The sequence below is a fragment of the Micropterus dolomieu genome, linkage group LG02, assembly GCF_021292245.1.
Source record: "Micropterus dolomieu isolate WLL.071019.BEF.003 ecotype Adirondacks linkage group LG02, ASM2129224v1, whole genome shotgun sequence".
In the NCBI taxonomy this organism is placed as follows: Eukaryota; Metazoa; Chordata; class Actinopteri; order Centrarchiformes; family Centrarchidae; genus Micropterus; species Micropterus dolomieu.
In genome coordinates, this window is record NC_060151.1 from 2,260,321 (window position 1) to 2,277,169 (window position 16,849).

Below are 16,849 nucleotides of genomic sequence, written 5' to 3' on the forward strand. Positions count from 1 at the left end.
TACCTGTGCCTCATAGCCTCGTGTGTGTGTGTGTGTGTGTGTGTGTGTGTGCGCGCCTGCCTGGTGTTTCCCCTGCTCATTTTGGATTTCTATTGGACAACCTTTGTTTTTCAGCCACTCAGTCTTTAAGTGTGCTCGCCTTTTGGGTCCTCCAACCTACTCAACCCTGCCTTCACCACAAAACTGTCTGTCCCTCCCTTCCCTTCACCCCCAACCCGTCGAGGCAGATGGCCGCCCACCCTGAGCCATGGTTCTGCTAGAGGTTTCTGCCTATTAAAAGTAAGTTTACTTGCCTTCTAGTGTGCTCTACGGGATTGTTTATCTAATGTACCATGTTGTAAACCAGCGGTGTGGCCACACTAATAAGCAGTTATTTTGCCCCACATTCACGACAATGCTCTGCAATTGTGTATGCAGTTTATGATATGTAGATGGGATTTGAGTTGCACTGCTGAAGTAGAAAACATTTAGTTTTTATTTGTTTTTGCATTACACAAAATTCTAAAAGCTTACAACTTCTTTTATTTTTGATAATCCACATTCATTGAGACATTAACAAATACAAAGGTGCTCAGCCGTTTTGCTCTAGAAATACCATAAATAACATGAACCTTCCCATTTACACTCATATACCTGTTACTCTTACACACATCCAAGTATTTGTAGCAGGCTGCAGCCATTGACTGATCTCTCAAAGGTCAGTGCACAGTGAATTCAAAGCTCAAAGTAATTTAAACCTCTGTTGCACACTTCAAACAGTGCAGGACGGCCGCTCATACTCTAGTAACAGGGCGGCTGTGGCTCAGGAGGTAGACTGGGTCGCCCACTAATCAGTGTGTGTGTGTGTATAGTTTCTGTTTCTGATGAGCAGTTGGCACCTTTCATGGCAGCCTCTGCCATCAGTGTATGAATGTGTGTGAATGGGGGGTCTATACAAGTACAGACCATCCATTCACAATTTACATGTTTATTTGAAACAACTGAACTTTATGAAGGATGGTTATGCCTCCAGCATCTGCTTTAACAGTGTTTCACTGTTGCTGTATGAATATAGCAGGAAAAAGGAAGTGCACTACAAACAAGTGGTGAAATAAGACTGCCTGTGTCTCTGTCCTGTAAGTCTACTGCTCGCTCTTTACATCATTCTATTCCATCTGTTTGTCTTTCCTTCCCTCTGGCAACAGATCCAGATCCTCCTCTGAATCTTCCTCTTCCTCCAGTGTGCAGTCTCTCATTTGGCCCCAGAGTGGAGCCAGTCTCCCCTCTGCTGTCACACCTAGTGGCTGAATTATCTGGTCTCTGGGTAAGAGACAGGAAGGGAGAGTAATATTTAATCAGTTTCTACATTATGTCAATCCTGCATCACGGGCAATACCATACTTTACTCACCGTGATAGCCTATTGATCATGCCAATGAGGCGACGGGCCTCCTCCTCCTTCTCTTCCTCTGTCATGCCTTCCATTGGGTCAGGCTGCTCTGCCTCCACCCGGCCAGTCACCAGGTTAATCCTGGATTTGGCCTCCCGGTACTCCTCCGTGTCCGAGTCTGAGTCGCTGGAGTACTGGGGAGCATATTGACTGTCGCCTGAATTCCTTCGACCGTTCAGCAGTCCCCGAGCTGCAAGCAGCCCGGCAGCGTTGCCATAACCCGTATATTTGACAAAGCGTCTGACTGTGGAGGGACACAAGATGCAAACATTACCACTTGGTACTCTTTCCATATGAAGCCTGTTAAGTTGATTTCTTGATGCATTTCTAAAAGCTGTGCTGCTTCGTGTGTGACGGTGATTCCATTGGAATGAACTGACGTGACAGTTCTAAATGCTGCTATGAGCCTCTACCATAGTCCCCTTGGGGAGGCCTTCAATATGCACTCACCTACAGTAGGACTGAACATGGCCTATAGACCATGACAAGAGAAAAAGTCCACTGTAACCTTCTACAGGCCACTTCCCATAAATAGGGACAATAGAGGACAATTGTAGTTGTCTATTTTATTAGGTCTTAAGTTTTAGTTAAAATCCCCTCAATGCTCAGCACTGTCATATTTTATCAACCACCTCTGAAGCATTGCATCAGTCAGGTCCTCGAGAATTCAACAGGAAAAGGCATGACAAACACGAGAGCATACCCAGCAGCCTCTGTAGGACTCTTGAGAGCAAGAGGCAAATGTTTCTAAACTGTTTTTTGTCAAAAGCCTCAAAATAAAACAAGTTTTGCATGGGCTCTGCAATGGGAGTAAATGAGTCTGTGGTGAACTGTACCGTTTTCTTTGCAGAGCACAAAGAGCAGCTCAGCAGCACAATGCTTCACATCTGTGTCAACGTGTGTCATGAGGCGGACCAGCTGGCCTCTCAGTGTGGTGTCCTGCTCAGGTCGGATGGCAACGTCTCTCAGTGGAGGTAAGATCTAGGCCAAAGGTTCGGGTCAGAGTCATTACTTCTGTCTCCAGTGCTAAAGTTACTTCACTAGAGTACCTCTAATGTTAAGGTTTGTTTAATTTCCATGAACCTGTATATGCACTGATTGATTTCCCAGTTGTCATGCATAAAGCAGTAAGTAAAGCACAACATTACGCCCCTGCCACGTTCTCTGTCCCCTCTCTCCAGCCACACCCTCACTATCCCAAACCATTCCATTGCAATTTTCTACCTGTCCACCAGATGCCCTCAGACTTCCCTCATCGAACTGCTCATATGTTTCTGCTTTAGCTCATCAGCCCCACAGTTACCAGATCAGACATTTCTATGTCGCAGAGTTGCTATGTGCTTGGTTTCTTTGCTTTAAAGACACCAGAACCTGGCCCTTACCCAGACTATGACCTTAAGCCTGCATATACCTCCATTGTGGCAATACATCATGGAATGATACCAGTCTGCCTGGTTTCAACAGGCATGACAGGCCCCCCTTTTGACTAAACAAAATTAGTTTTCTTGTACCACAAGGCCAAAAAAGTGAGTTATTTGTGAGAATGATGCATATAATATTTGGTATTTATATATTACAAAATAAAAAAAACAAAAAAGCATTACCAGTTGCCGTAAGTAGTGACGCGTCTCCCTGTGTACTCGAGAACTCTCAGTCAGCAGATTCAGAACAGGGATTAGTTTCTCCTTCAGCTTCTGACCCTGTATAACAGCACATGACAACTGAGCAGTTTAGGCAGTGAGTAAACCTGACCAAAAAACAAGATTCCGCTTCATTATATGTACCTCCTACACACTGATATTGAAACTGAATTCCTTATGACATATGACTATTTTAAATGAAATTATAACAATAAAGATAATATCTACAATAGCTACACTTTCTCTTAACTAAACACTATCTTTCCAGTTAGAATAGTTTGATCTTTTGTTTTTCAGCATTCATTTTCCAGGTATTTTGGCCCTTTAAGGTGTGAGAGCTCAGTTTTAGGACATTGTTGTAACCTTAGGGCTATCTTCTGCCTGCCAGATAAATGTCCCTCTGCTCTGAGTCATGCCACTACTTACCCTGAATTGCCTGCATGCTTTTTCTTATATTTAAAGATTTTACCTTCCACTTCAGTGACATTTATTCTACCATAACTCTGCCACCCAGGTCATCTGCAACCCACCGTTTTAGCATGAAAAGAAACCGAGAGAACAGCTGCAAGCTGAAAAGTTGATTCACTTTTCTATCACTATAATTACTGTATGTCATGGCTGTAGTTCAATATTAGTTGAGTTGAGAAAAAGCAACTTTGTTTCTGCCCATATGGTAGCCTTCAACAAGTGATCACACAGGCGCACAAAGACACTGTGCATAGACACACGTAATATCCCAAATTGTTTTGTTTATTCAGGGTAAGGGAAAATACTGATCTTAATTCCCAGGTTTCAAACAAATAGCAGTAAATAGTAGGTACATAATTAAAATGTGCTGAAAACAGGTAAAGTTGTTGTATCATGTATATGCTAAATTAGGTAAAAAGAAATGCTGGCAGTCCTCCTTTTGTAAGTCTTATTTTAGGGGGTTAATAATGGTGTAATTGTGTATGGTTTGTTGGTTATTGTAAATGGTTTATTTTAGTTGTAGAGTGGTGCAGGTTGTTTTGGTGGAGTTGTTGATCATGAGTATGCATTATCTGCGAAGCTCATTAAGTTCACTACGGTTCACTAACTCAATTTCGTACATCAGTATTTTACATACATTGATTTTTTTTTGTTCAAATACAGGTATTAATAATTCAGGCGATAACACCAAGTATTCGCAACACCTGGATATTTACTTCAACACACACACACACACACACACACACTTACCCTGTTCAGCCGTCTGTCCATAAACAGCAGCAACGTGTGGACACAGTCCATGTTGACTCCCTCCCACTTGTGTAATGCCTGGTCCACATGGACAGATAACAGGACGTCCAGACACGTCAGCGGTAGTGCAGACAGGATGTTAACTGTATGTCTATGGAAAGAAGTCATCAATTTTCAAAGGAAACCTATTTTGCTTTTCCACATTTTATGACTTATCTACAATGTTACAATGTTGGATGTTCATGTTAAACATGGCCAAAGCTTCAAATAATGAGGTTAAAGTATTGAGTTTCCTGTGAGCAAAAACCTCAGATTTCCTCCTGTTCTCAACGCTCTGTTTTGAACTGCTTTTTCTACCAACGGCTCTGTTCTACGACGCACGGAGCTGGTGTTCCATATATGGTCATTTGCTCCGCACAGCAGCGGCACAGCAACGGAACAGCAACGCTCAAGCAAGGATTATACTTTCCACGTCCGCGAGGGACCGCTAGGGTCTGCTTGACAAAAAAATTGTCATCAGATGGGGTACGCATAGGGTCTGTGCAGACGTCCGCATGCCTCCCATTTTTTTATGGCCGACTAGCGCTACCAGGGCACCAACCGATCTACTGCGCATGTGTGGAACGAGGCCACCAATCTGACTCCAGATAGAAGTATAAACAGAAGTAGTCCGCATCCATGGGGTTCCGCAGCTGTCCGTGTGCACGTCCGCTCCCCAGTATATTCGAGCCTTCAGTCTGTCTGTACTGCCTGGTACCAGCCTGGTAACATGCTTCAGGTCTTGAGGAGGAGGGGGGGCTTAAAGAGACAGGAGCATCTACAGCTTGTTTCAGACAGGCTAAAACGAAGGCCTACATGAAGGCCCAGTATAAGACAGAAAATGATTTTTTTGGACTTTGAATCTTACAAAGCTGCCATACAGGAGTCACAGAACTACAATATAGGACTGGAAGAGCAGTATAATAGGTCTCCTTTAAAACATTAATGTGAAAAAATATGATCTATGTTCTTTCTAAGGTATCTACTTATTTTGTAGGTTTATTAAATTACAGTTCCACCTCTTACATCATGTACATAGATGACATCATTCATTTTATTACATCATTATCAAATAAGTTAATCTAATAACAGCAGTCTGACCCTTGGAGTTCCTCCAAAGTGTCTTCTCCATCACATGACTGCAGCAGGCAGTGTCGCAGCACAGCTGCTAGGTGGCGATACAGAGCAGCATCCTCCTGAAAAACACACAAGTCACAGCTTTTAAAGGGGCACTCCAGGGGCTCGGCCCAAACAGACAGGCACCAGCAAGGGGTTGCTACTACAAGGGGGGTACACTTTCCAGTGTTGCTGGTACAAAAATCCAAGTTCAATGATCACCTTTGTATCCTTTGCATCTCAGAGAAGGCTGGAAACATCGAATATGAATGGTCCGTGTTGAAAGATTCATTTGTGTAGGTGGCTGCTCTGAGCTTTGGCCCTAAGATTAGCCTGTGATGGCAGAAACCGTTTCCTATGATGCCTGGAAATGCCTCAGGATACCCCAGTAAGAGCTGGAGGATGTGGCCAGGGAGTAGGACGTGTGGGCTACCTTTGCTTATCCTGCTGATGCCCCGACCTGAACCAAATATACGGCGGGAAATGGATGAATGGAATGAATGGATTTTGTATTTCTTCAAGTCAGATCATTTGCTTTCACATGACACTAACAAGTGAGCAGACCATTTTATTTAATTTCACATAAGAGGCTCATGAGTTGTTGGTCAGAATGACAATGTGAACTAGGGCTGACTCCGAATAGTCGAAGATTTGATGCTTCCATGGGCGTAGCCTGATTCAAGTGTCAATCTCACAGTCGAAGCTTCGCAGCGAAACAAGGATCGTGCCATTTTGGGGATATGGGGGTGCTCATTGTCTGATTTTACATAGAACTACCAGTTTTCTCCCAATAAGTTAATATACAATATACCTATTACAATATACATTTCAACTTTTAATGCTGTAAACAAATATGTAAAAAGAATTAAACTTTAATAAATGTTTTTAAAGTGCGTGAATAAATCCAAAATTGTAACCCTAACCCTGGGGCGTAAGTGCACATTTGTAGGCGTAGCGTGTGTGTGCAGTGGCAGCAGAACAGACAGAGCCCCAGCTTCACTGGTGTTGTGCCGAGTTGTCCGCACCTCGCGGGACTTCCGGATAATTTATCACCGTTGATGAACCACACAAAGAATATTATATCGTTTTTAAACAGCCGGCTACTTGAAATAGACCTGCGAGCAACCGCAAGTATGGAAGATTTTATTGGACTTTAATATTAGTAACCCAAAGAAAACAATCCACAAATATGTAGTATAATGCGCAAATATTACACTATCTACAAATATGTATTTTTACATTTATTTACAAATATTAAAGTCCAATAAAATCTTCCATACACAAGATCGGTGGGGGGTGGGGGGGTGGGAAGAGAGAGAGAGAGAGAGAGAGAGAGAGAGATCATCAAAAAGCCTCAGTTTAGCTGGAAATCCCCCCCCCCCCCCCGGCTCGCAATCGCCGCACACATAAACACACGATTCTGATTCAACTATGTAAATCCTTAGTCGGGGACAGCTCACCTAATGTGAACTGAAGATGACTGAATTCATTGCACATTGTACAATAATGTCAGAATTTATGCTCAAATCTCAACCTTATCACCAGACAGAACATTAGGAGTGCCCTGATGGTAGTGTGCCAACCATCAACCACAATGTCTCTGTTGGTGAGCTAGGGACCTTGTTTGCATGTCATTCCCCATCTTGCTCTTCCCTCATTTCCTGTCATCTCTCTACAAAAGCATAAAATGGGCCAAAAATGTGGTCATGGTATGGTTAGGGTTAGGAAAGGATTGTGGTTTTCAACATAAAAAAGCATAACTGTTGGATTATGATAGGATGCAAATTACAGTGTCCTATATGGACGTTGAACACACTACACAGATATCCACTGTCCCAAACTCCACACCCTTACTTACCGATTTGATACATTAAGGACACCCCACTGCCTGCTTTGGCACCATAGAGCCTGCGCTGCAAAGTGAACATGATTCCTGGTACTGGCCTATCTGCAGCTACAGTAGGATGGTATTGGGGGGCGGCTGTGGCTTTGGGGCTAGAGCGGTCATCCACTAGGTCAGTGGTTCTATCCCTGGGTTCGGATTGGACAAGATACTGAACCCCAAATTGCTCCTGATATATCCTTCAGTGTGTGAATGTGTACTTAGTGGTAGAAAGACTAGAAAGGTGCTTGGCAAGTACAGGCCAGTACAGACCATATTCATTGCAATGTCATTTAAAGTCACTACGTATCGAATTGTCATGTGATTACAGCATATTTCAAATATTGTTGAAGAATAAAAATAAAAAATGTTGTGTGTTTAATCTGACTCGTGTCTTACTTTGGTTACTACTATTGCGTTAATATTGTACTTCGGTGAGTACAGTGTTATCATAACCAATAAAAAAAAAGTAGTAGTGAATTGGTGGATTTGTGAGTTGTGCAGCTGGTTTGTATGTTTTCAAGGGGGTCACCTCATCTGGCTCCTGCCTCTGGAACGTGTGAGCGATGTTGAAGAGTGTCTTGAGGATTTCGATGACCTCCTCGGACGTCTCCTTGGAGATGGGTGGAGCTGTGCTGTCACTAAGTACCTCATATCCCTCACCCCACCTCACAGCCAGGCACTGCTGGAGGGCTTTGGTCAGCACTGACACTCCACGCTCCTGCCAGGGGTAAATAAACCACCTATAGACAACTCATCTATGGGACTGAGGAAAGGACTTAGCTCAATACTGCACTAGATCTACTTTTGTGTATATGTTGTGTGGCATTTTTCAGAAATTAGACAAAACTTATGAAAACTCACATTGTATGAGAAATAAATGTAACATGAATTTTTTGGTCTTGTGAAAGTAGCCTGTTCGGCCCTCTGAACAGGCTTATGGATTATTCTGGTGTTTTATCCTGATTACAGAGTAATTGTGATGAGATAGATCATCTGGTATTCATTGGACTTTTTAAGATAGTGACGCAGTAAAAAACACTTAGGCCCTATCTTACTCTTATTGGAATAATACAGTGCTTTTTGTCTAATCTGGTAAGTATAGGCTCATGTAAATTATCTTCTGACGAGCCAACAATATCATAGTGATGTTGCAGGGACTTTTTATTTGGTTGCAGTTGCAGTATATTTTTATAATAATAATCTTTTGTTGTCAAACACGAGCAAACTTGCCGTTGATTGCCATGTATCTCATGATCACAAGAAAGTTGGGGAAATCACAATTATCAATTTCAATATCAATTTTGTTTTTTAGGATCACAAAATTATGATTCTGTTATCTGAAGACAACAATACAAAATAGAATTCCATCCACTCTAGCCTGCAAGCATTTTACCTGCTGTAGCTGCAGCCTGAGCTCAGGCCTCAGAGCCGTAAGTAAGAAGAGCAGTCTCAGCTTGTAAAACTGGCTGCTGGACGGTGCCCTGCTCCAGATCCCCTGCTTCAGACTCTCCCACAGACCTTGCAGAAGACTTCCATTGAAAAAGGAATAAAAAGAAGAGTGAGGCCAGTGGTTGGTCAGCAGCTGGTGAGCATTACTTGTGAAGTTTATTGGTTAAATGTGGTTGTTCATATGTGATATCTAAAAGCTGAACAAGTTGCAGTGTCACTTGGCATCATGTAAAATTCACCAAAACCATTTGAACGTAGCATTTTAATGTCTTATATATTATTATTATGTTACAGAGTAATGGGTTATAGCCAAAGAGTTTATTGAACTGTCACCAAAAAGTTATAAACAATAATTAACTGCTGCTCCTATAATCTGCTGCTGGTGATGTGTCATTTTAACGACCACAGTGACAGTCAGCTGCGCTGACATAGAGCTGCAAAAGCTACTAGGCTTTGTGTTATCTGACTTCACAAGTGCTTCTGTCATATAACTATAACTTTTAGAAATGTTACGGCTAGGTCTACTCATTTGAAAAAGTCACCTTAGAGAGCTGGCCCTCTCCTGTGCTCTGGGGCTGTTGTAGATGACATTACACAAGACTTTAATGGCCTCCTTCCTACACACCTCCCCATCCTCCTCCTTCTCTTGCTCCTCACTGTCCTCTTCCCGGGTGTCCTTCTTCCCACGGGCAAGCACCACATGACCTCCATCACCTGTCCACTTACAGTAGTGCTGAACTGAGCCATTTGTGGTGGCAGCACCAGCTACCTCCGCAGCACAGCAGGCAAGCACAGAGCTTACAGATAACGGTGTAGCATCAGCATCTGCAGCCGCCTCACAGCCACTCGCTGCTCTTCTGTGGATATGGCTGTGTGTTCTGGCTGACAGATCTTCCGTTTTTTCCTCCTCCTCCTGCTGTGGGCATGTCGGCAGTAAGCTGATGCCTCCCAGGTGTGCCAAGGTGAAAAGGGCACTGTCAGTGACCATGGGCCCTAGGGCCAGTCGGTCACGGGACAAGATACGCAGCGTATGCAGGCAAACCCGTAACACTGCTGGCTGTAGCTGACTACTGATGAAGCACAGCAGGACTGTGGCCAGGCGCTGAAGCAACATTTGTTGAGAAGGGATCATTTGGACGAGAAACAGGGCAAAATGAAAGAATAAGAAGGGTAAGAATTGAGTGAGTATGTGCAGTATGCACATACAATACATGCAGTAGGAGTTAGTCAACTAGTCAGTTAGACAACAGGAACACACACAGGAAAGGAGACTCCTGCATACAAAATGCCTTTTTAGTTGCAGCTATATCTACTGCAAACACCTGGGGACTAGTAATAATCTGTAACGACATTTCTAATGTACATGCACACTCACAAATACACAATCATTACCTGTCGGAGAAGAAGATCAGGTTCATCATCATCTGGGTCAATGTCAGAATCCGAGTCGGGAGCGTGGTCTCTCACTTTGTTCTTCCTGAACTGATCACAAAGGGGCAGAGTTAGCACTAGCAACACACAAATTGAACATTGAAGTTCTACAGTGTTTTACGATGCATTTGTTATGAGATGGAATGACTATAGTAAAATGTTATTTATTGATTGTCATTGTCCAAGAATAAAGGTGTCTTGCAGTGGACTAATAGTGTAGCTTAAGGAGATCTCCACGGTGAAGGTTAACAGGGTTAATGTGCTGAGTCACAAAGTATCCGAGCAGCTTTACAGCTAGATATGATTACACAGTCACTTTTGAAACACACACTGCACACACTGGGAGTGACTAAGCACTTTTACAGATTACTGTAATGCAGCATAAACTCATAGTCAGCTCATCTCTCTTTCCTCTTGATGTATTTACCTCTTCCAGTTGTTGTTGCTGTAGTCCGTTTGTCCATGAGCAGCGGCAGAAATGCAATGCATAAAAGCATTAGGGAAAGATGAAGTTTTAGATGGAGGAGGGTCATTAGAGTAGAGCAGTGCTAGAAACAAGCTATGTTGAGACACTGCTGTTAAACATCCAACCAGGGGGCAGAGAACCCTATCGTCCTCCATTCCTGTCCAGGATGACGAGTTCACAGCTTCACTAGCCACAATTAAACTGCTTTTTACAGGAAGGAGTCTAAATGTTGCTCAGACATGAGATGCTTACTGGCCTTATATAATTATCCAAAGAGTTGGATTTATAACCAACTGGTATTAGTTGCTGCAGAGAAGGCATTTGTTAGCAATAACTGTTCTTAACCACACCCAGCCTGGAAATGCTGTAGATTGGGTAAAGCTTTCATATCCCACACCCTGAGCAGTCGTCGTTAACGGTTCCCTCTCTGTCTTTTCCGCTCCTTTACCTTGTTCCCTTCACCCTGTTGTTCACTTTGGCAATGGAACCAGTGAGGTCCAAACTAAACATCAAGCATACTAAAATCTGCACAGTGCACAAAACACTGCACTGTACACAGACAGTGTTGGCCAAGTTACTTCCAAAATGTAATACAATATAGATTAGTTATAGAGATTAGTTACTGTCATTTTAGAGTAATTCGTTATATTACAATATTACTGTCTCTGAATTGTAATGCTTTACTCTACTTTTGCATTACTTTGATTTACTTTCACTGCTGTTTAATGGGTGATTTATTCTGATAGTAAGATGTGATAGCGGGAAGGGTGGGTGTGGATGGCTGAAAAAGGATGAATGTGTCACCATTAAGAAAGACGCTGTGCGCATTTACGCATGAGGTACAGCAGTATAATGTCCTAGATTATTTGAATCTCCCGACGCTCCGACAGGATCGGTCAGGATAAACAGACAGCAGCTTCTCTGATCATGAAAGGAATCTGTTAAACACACACAGCCTATAGAAATGTATTTAGTCATGATACATCAGGGGAGCTACCGTCTTGTTAAGAGGAGCCGAGCTCCCCTGTAGTTTGCGCCCTGCCTACAATCTCGAAATAACGTTACTATTTAACTCGTGGATTTGTTTTTCTGGTCCCGAAATGTTTCGCGGTGTTGGTGTATTATTAAAAAAAACAAAACTCCTCTTAATTTTGGGTTAAGGTGCGTTGTAATGTGTGTTACTGAGACTATAACGGGTATAATATTACCGATTTTTATTTATTAATGTTATATTACTGCCTTACAGCAAAAAGCATTATATTATTGGACACTGTACACAGACAATGTCTTTTTATTTTTGAATGACCACAGAAAAATCTTCTTTGTAACTTAATGAATTTGGTCTAGGTGGTGTTACTGAAATGGGTTAACCTGTGCTTGTCTATCTGGACAGGAGTCATTTAACATTATGCACAGAGGACTGGCTACCTAAAATCAGGTTGTTTTGTTTTCCCTTTATGCTGCATTGACATGTGAGAATGGAAAATATGAGTGACACTGAGCTTGTAACTACTTTAAATTAGCTATTTTATTACTTTTAAATACAACCTGTATAATATATACTCTAAATATTTTAACGTGTGTGTGTGTGTGTGTGTGTGTGTGAGAAATACTGAGAGAGGAATTACCATCGTGCCCTAAAGGTTCACATGCGTGTAGGGTGTCCTGAACATTGCAACCACTTGGGGCTGCTAGCGAGGCTCCACAGGCTCACTCACTCACTGACTGATCCTGAAGGGCTGATTGACTGATGGAAACTCCATAGCACTCAAATGATGTGACTCCTGCTGTGACTAGGGTCAGGTTTGATTATTCCGATTGTTCCGATACCATTCATTTTTATGATACTGACTAAAAACGTGCGTGATGTGCTACAACAGTACACATAATTATTTAAATATATATCTTAAAAAATCTGATCAATATCATTTCTGATCAATACTTTTAAGATAGTGAAAGCTTGACACTGACACACTGATATGGGAAGTACAGTAGATGGTGTATAAAAAGGGAAGGAATAGGGATCTTGCCATTAAATGGCCTGCCATGAAGATGGCCTCCTCAGACTAAACAGGGGGTTCTATTTAGAGCTGGAACAGGGGAATGCTGGGGTGACAAAGCTCAGAGGTAAGGAGTAAGAATGGGCAGGAGTGAAGGTTGCAAGAGAAGAGAAAATGGCAATAGAGAAATACAGAAAAAAGACAATAATGGATAATGATAAATGGGACAGATGAAGGGAAAGTAGGGTAGGGAAAGGTAACGGTAGGTTTTTGTGTACAGACCTTTTTTCTCTCCTGCACCTCAGTGTTGAAAAAGAAGCACTCAGCATACTGTGGAAAGACAGAAGAATACAGGGGGTTAGGAAGATGGAGGGCAAACACAATAGTACAATACAAAAGTGGGACACACTAAAATGCAGATTTAGTACGCAAACAGACGTTTTTAAGAATACTTAATTTGTCCATTTTCTACTGTGGACACTGAAATTCAATTTGGTAAGCAGTACAGAACTGGAACACATGCAGTGAGTGGAGGGGGGGGGGGCAGTGCCTCTGGAATTGAACAACTTTAATACAGGGCTTGGGGGCACTGGCTGCACCAGAGTGGAGGTCCAAAGTCCATGAAATCAAAGTGGAGCTTTATACCAGAGAGTGAGGACAAGGGAGAACAGCGGCAAAACAAAGGCGGACTGGCAATGGGGAGTACAGGGAGGGGTCCCTGTGGGCCGCTACAAAAATGGTGCAATGAAACAAAAATCAAACAGAGAGAGAGAGAGAGAGAGAGACCGACAGACACTTCAGTCAATCACTGGGTACACTGTATTCTGAAACAAGAATTTCTTCACAAAGCCAGCATTAGGTGTCCAGAAATCCTCCACCACACAGATTAGGGGAGACTTCCTACATCCTAGCAGAGAGCAGGAAAATAACTATTGGCTGCAAATCCTTTGTTCAGTCAGTTTGTGTGTATACAGGATGCTCTGGTGCATTTTACTGTTTAAGTATTTATTGTCTTGTGATGACTGATCTATTCAGTTGTCTTGTTAAAGTGGAATATTTATATATTTTTAATAATATGTAATTTAGCTTTGGGAATAATGTCACACTAATATCCATGCCAATAAAGTTTATTTGAATATTTTCATTTTTTGAGCGTGGTGGTAGGAGCAACAAACACAGAGTGGACAAGGGGTCAAATGAACAAGCAACATTCTCATTTCTTTTGAATTATTTCAAACCATGATTACAAGAATTAATATTTCTAGTTACGGACTGATGCAGTATTCATAGCAACAATCAAAGACCTTGGTGTTGTAGTTGTCCAGGAGGAGCTGGACAGTGTCCTGGTCTCCCTGGATAATGCTCTCAATGATTTTCTCCACATCTGGAACCATGCCTGCAGCCCAACCAAAAGAAACCGTCTAGTTCTGAAAAATGACAGCCATCATCATCCAAGAGCAGGATTTTTTTTATAGTACATAGTTACAAAGGATCAGTGTTATAATAATAAATGAACAAATTAAATGTATCATAAATAGCTTGCATGGGCTATTTCAAAGTAACATCACTACAAGTAATTAGCAAAATAACAGATGTCACCAGCTGACATAGCCTACATTGTTTCATAGAAAGTCAGGCGTGAAAAACTAAATGCTACTTGGATAAATAAAAATGAAAACATAGATGGGATACTGAAATCTACTCTATTTAAAGTAAAACAAATACATACATTTTAAATTACTTTGGATAAAAAAAAAATTCTAACAGAACTGAACATTTTTTAAACATACATCAAAATCCATGAAAGAGAACATCAAATCCATTTGTTTTTAATCTGTTACTTAATTGCCAGTGATAGTTTTCAGTTGGCTCTTCCACAGGCACATGGGAAGCCACTGTTGGAAGTGACAGGTTATGAAATTTTCTGTAGGGATGTACAGCAGCAGCTCAGTGTTACAGCAGCAGCAGCACTATGCAGTGACCACTCACCTGTCGTCGTTCTAAAGAAGTGGAGACACACTTCGGACAGCTTCTTCTTCTTCTCTCTGATAAAACAATGACTGCGTAATCCTTTTCTCCTCCTGCCCCCCCTCCTCCCCCTCTAAGCCCTGGATTTACTCTAGCCCCCTGCACTAATACCTGCACTCCTCACCTGGAGCAAGTGACACAGCAGAGCTGAGATGGAAAATGTCGCCACATGCTTTCAACAGAAGGTGAGGAGCAGGTCTATCAGCTTCCATCTCTACTTGTAATGTATTGGACTATCTGCCGTGACATTTTCTGAGTTGATCCATGTTGCCACACTCGGGCCAAAATGTCAACTTTATAAATAAGATATAGGATACCATAGTGGCTGCAGAACTTCCATAAAATTGACTGGATATTCATGGCTGACAGAGAATGAATCCTGTGTCAGTGACCTTCTGGCCCTTCATCTTGCCGCATTGATAGACAACACCACACAATTTGTTTTTGCTGCGTTTTTTTAGTATTCTGTTAACCACATGTACGTGAGAATGGTGGTGTAGTGATACTCTAACTCCCCCTGCCTGCATGTCGAAATGTCCTTGGGGAGGATACTAAATACTGATACAAAGGCTGTGACTGGAGTGTGAAAGTGTGCAAATGATTACTTTCTGTTTCTGTTGAGCAGTTACCACCTTGTATTGCAGCCTCTGCCATCAGTGTATGAATGTGTGATAATGAGTGAATGTGACAGGTAGTGCAAAGGGCTTTGAGTGGTTGGAACAAGTTGTCTACAAGCAGAGCTGGTCCTGACCTCCCTGGGGCCCTACGCAAAATTCTGATTTTGGGCCCTACTATCTGACTCATGAGCCATGTAAACAATTAGCCATTGCTACACAGTCACACCTGACATCACAGTGCTCTCACTACAATCCTACCTCCTTTAAAACTGTCTGTGTTAAGCCTGAATGGAAACCTCTCCTAGACTTGTGTTTAGGGTAAGAAAAATCATGAAGTCTATGGGGGCCAATCTGCTGGGTCATTTGGTCGAGCAGCAACTATTGTGAGATGTGCATCCATATTGCCTAGTCTGCCCGCTAATTAACATTTTAATAATCAAGAGTCAATGTCAATCTATTGCTTTTCCTTGCATTAGTCCAGAGGTCTAACTAAACCATTGCTGAGAGACAGATTATCAGTGTGTTGTTCTGAAGAGCGGGCCCATACATTGTCTCCACTGGTCCTCACAGAGTTAGCTGCTAGTATGCGCAGTTTCGTGCACGCGCATATAAACCACATAATCACACACTCACAGTCAACCTCTTCTCCTGTGTACAGGGCCGCGGGTAAACCATAGAATGTACAGGCTAAACTAAATATGAACGCTTGTTCAGGCGCGTCGCAGCTATCTTTTCCGGGCTGCTGGTTCTAAACACCGCTGCCCGTCGGCGTTTATCAAACGTAATACACATTTGTATTTCACTCTAACATTGGACAGTCACAGTCTGGCAAGCAACCCAGACACGGAGACAGAAAGCTGGGTTAGCAGGACAGACAGAGCAGACTCACTGCGAGCTAACTTACATTAGGCTAACTTCTCATTGCTGTTATCTGCTGACATCACGTTTACCTGACTGCTGTTCACGTAAGTCACTCTCATTGAGTTCTTTTCTCTTCTCGTGCGCAGAAGGATAGTTTCCTCTTCGTCCTCTCATCAAAAATGTAAACATTGACACGAGACAGAGGCGGGGCCCTACGCAACGAGCGTGGCCGTACAGGACGGCGTACAGGTGCACGTAGGTCTCCGGTCCATTTACCGTCTATTAGCTGCGCGTTAATTGTGGAATACTGAGGATTGGTGTCCTTTGCATATGATACAGAGAAAACCTTATAATGGAAGTCATCTTTTCAATGTTTAATCTAGACTGTTTTAAATTAATTGCCACAATAAATTAGAAATTAGTAAAATATATTTGTAAATTATTTAGGCTATACAACTAAAATATTAAATATAAGAAAAAGGCTTCTCCTCCCGTCCACCCCTCTGACACTTAATAATTGAATTAATTTTAAAATATTGTTTTATCACGAACAATCAGTCTCTTAATCAATCTTAATAGGCTGTGAATAACTGTTTTCATACTTCACAATACAGAGACAGAATTATTTTATTTAATGAACACCACTAGTTTTGCTACAATAATTTATTTTT

At 42.1% G+C, this 16,849-nt stretch overlaps 1 protein-coding gene across 4 annotated transcripts; it reads right to left on the reverse strand.

The window, feature by feature from the left end:
- Positions 1-457: 457 nt before the first annotated feature.
- si:ch211-195b15.7 (synembryn-A) lies at positions 458-16,432 on the reverse strand. 4 transcript variants are annotated; one of them, XM_046042703.1, is made up of 13 exons: positions 16,268-16,432; positions 13,977-14,068; positions 12,955-13,002; positions 10,168-10,252; positions 9,318-9,877; positions 8,720-8,855; positions 7,856-8,044; positions 5,427-5,521; positions 4,287-4,437; positions 3,033-3,128; positions 2,265-2,409; positions 1,390-1,672; positions 458-1,299 (listed from the first exon to the last, which is right to left on the reverse strand). In XM_046042703.1, exons 1-13 carry the CDS (start codon positions 16,295-16,297, stop codon positions 1,146-1,148), a joined length of 2,064 nt encoding a protein of 687 aa, XP_045898659.1. In that variant the 5' UTR covers positions 16,298-16,432; the 3' UTR covers positions 458-1,145. The 4 variants fall into 4 exon arrangements, with proteins under 4 accessions (XP_045898659.1, XP_045898674.1, XP_045898666.1 ...); XM_046042718.1 differs by having other exon boundaries at positions 13,977-14,099; positions 16,268-16,401; XM_046042710.1 differs by having other exon boundaries at positions 10,168-10,257; positions 13,977-14,099; positions 16,268-16,401.
- Positions 16,433-16,849: the final 417 nt, after the last annotated feature.

Coding starts and splice junctions, on each gene's coding strand:
- si:ch211-195b15.7 (XM_046042703.1), bottom strand. CDS start 16,297: ATGAGAGTGACTTACGTGAACAGCAGTCAG. Junction 14,069..16,267: donor CTTACGTGAACAGCAGTCAG/GTAAACGTGATG, acceptor GTTGGGCTGCAG/GCATGGTTCCAGATGTGGAG. Junction 5,522..7,855: donor AGAGGCAGGAGCCAGATGAG/GTGACCCCCTTG, acceptor TGTGTTTTTCAG/GAGGATGCTGCTCTGTATCG.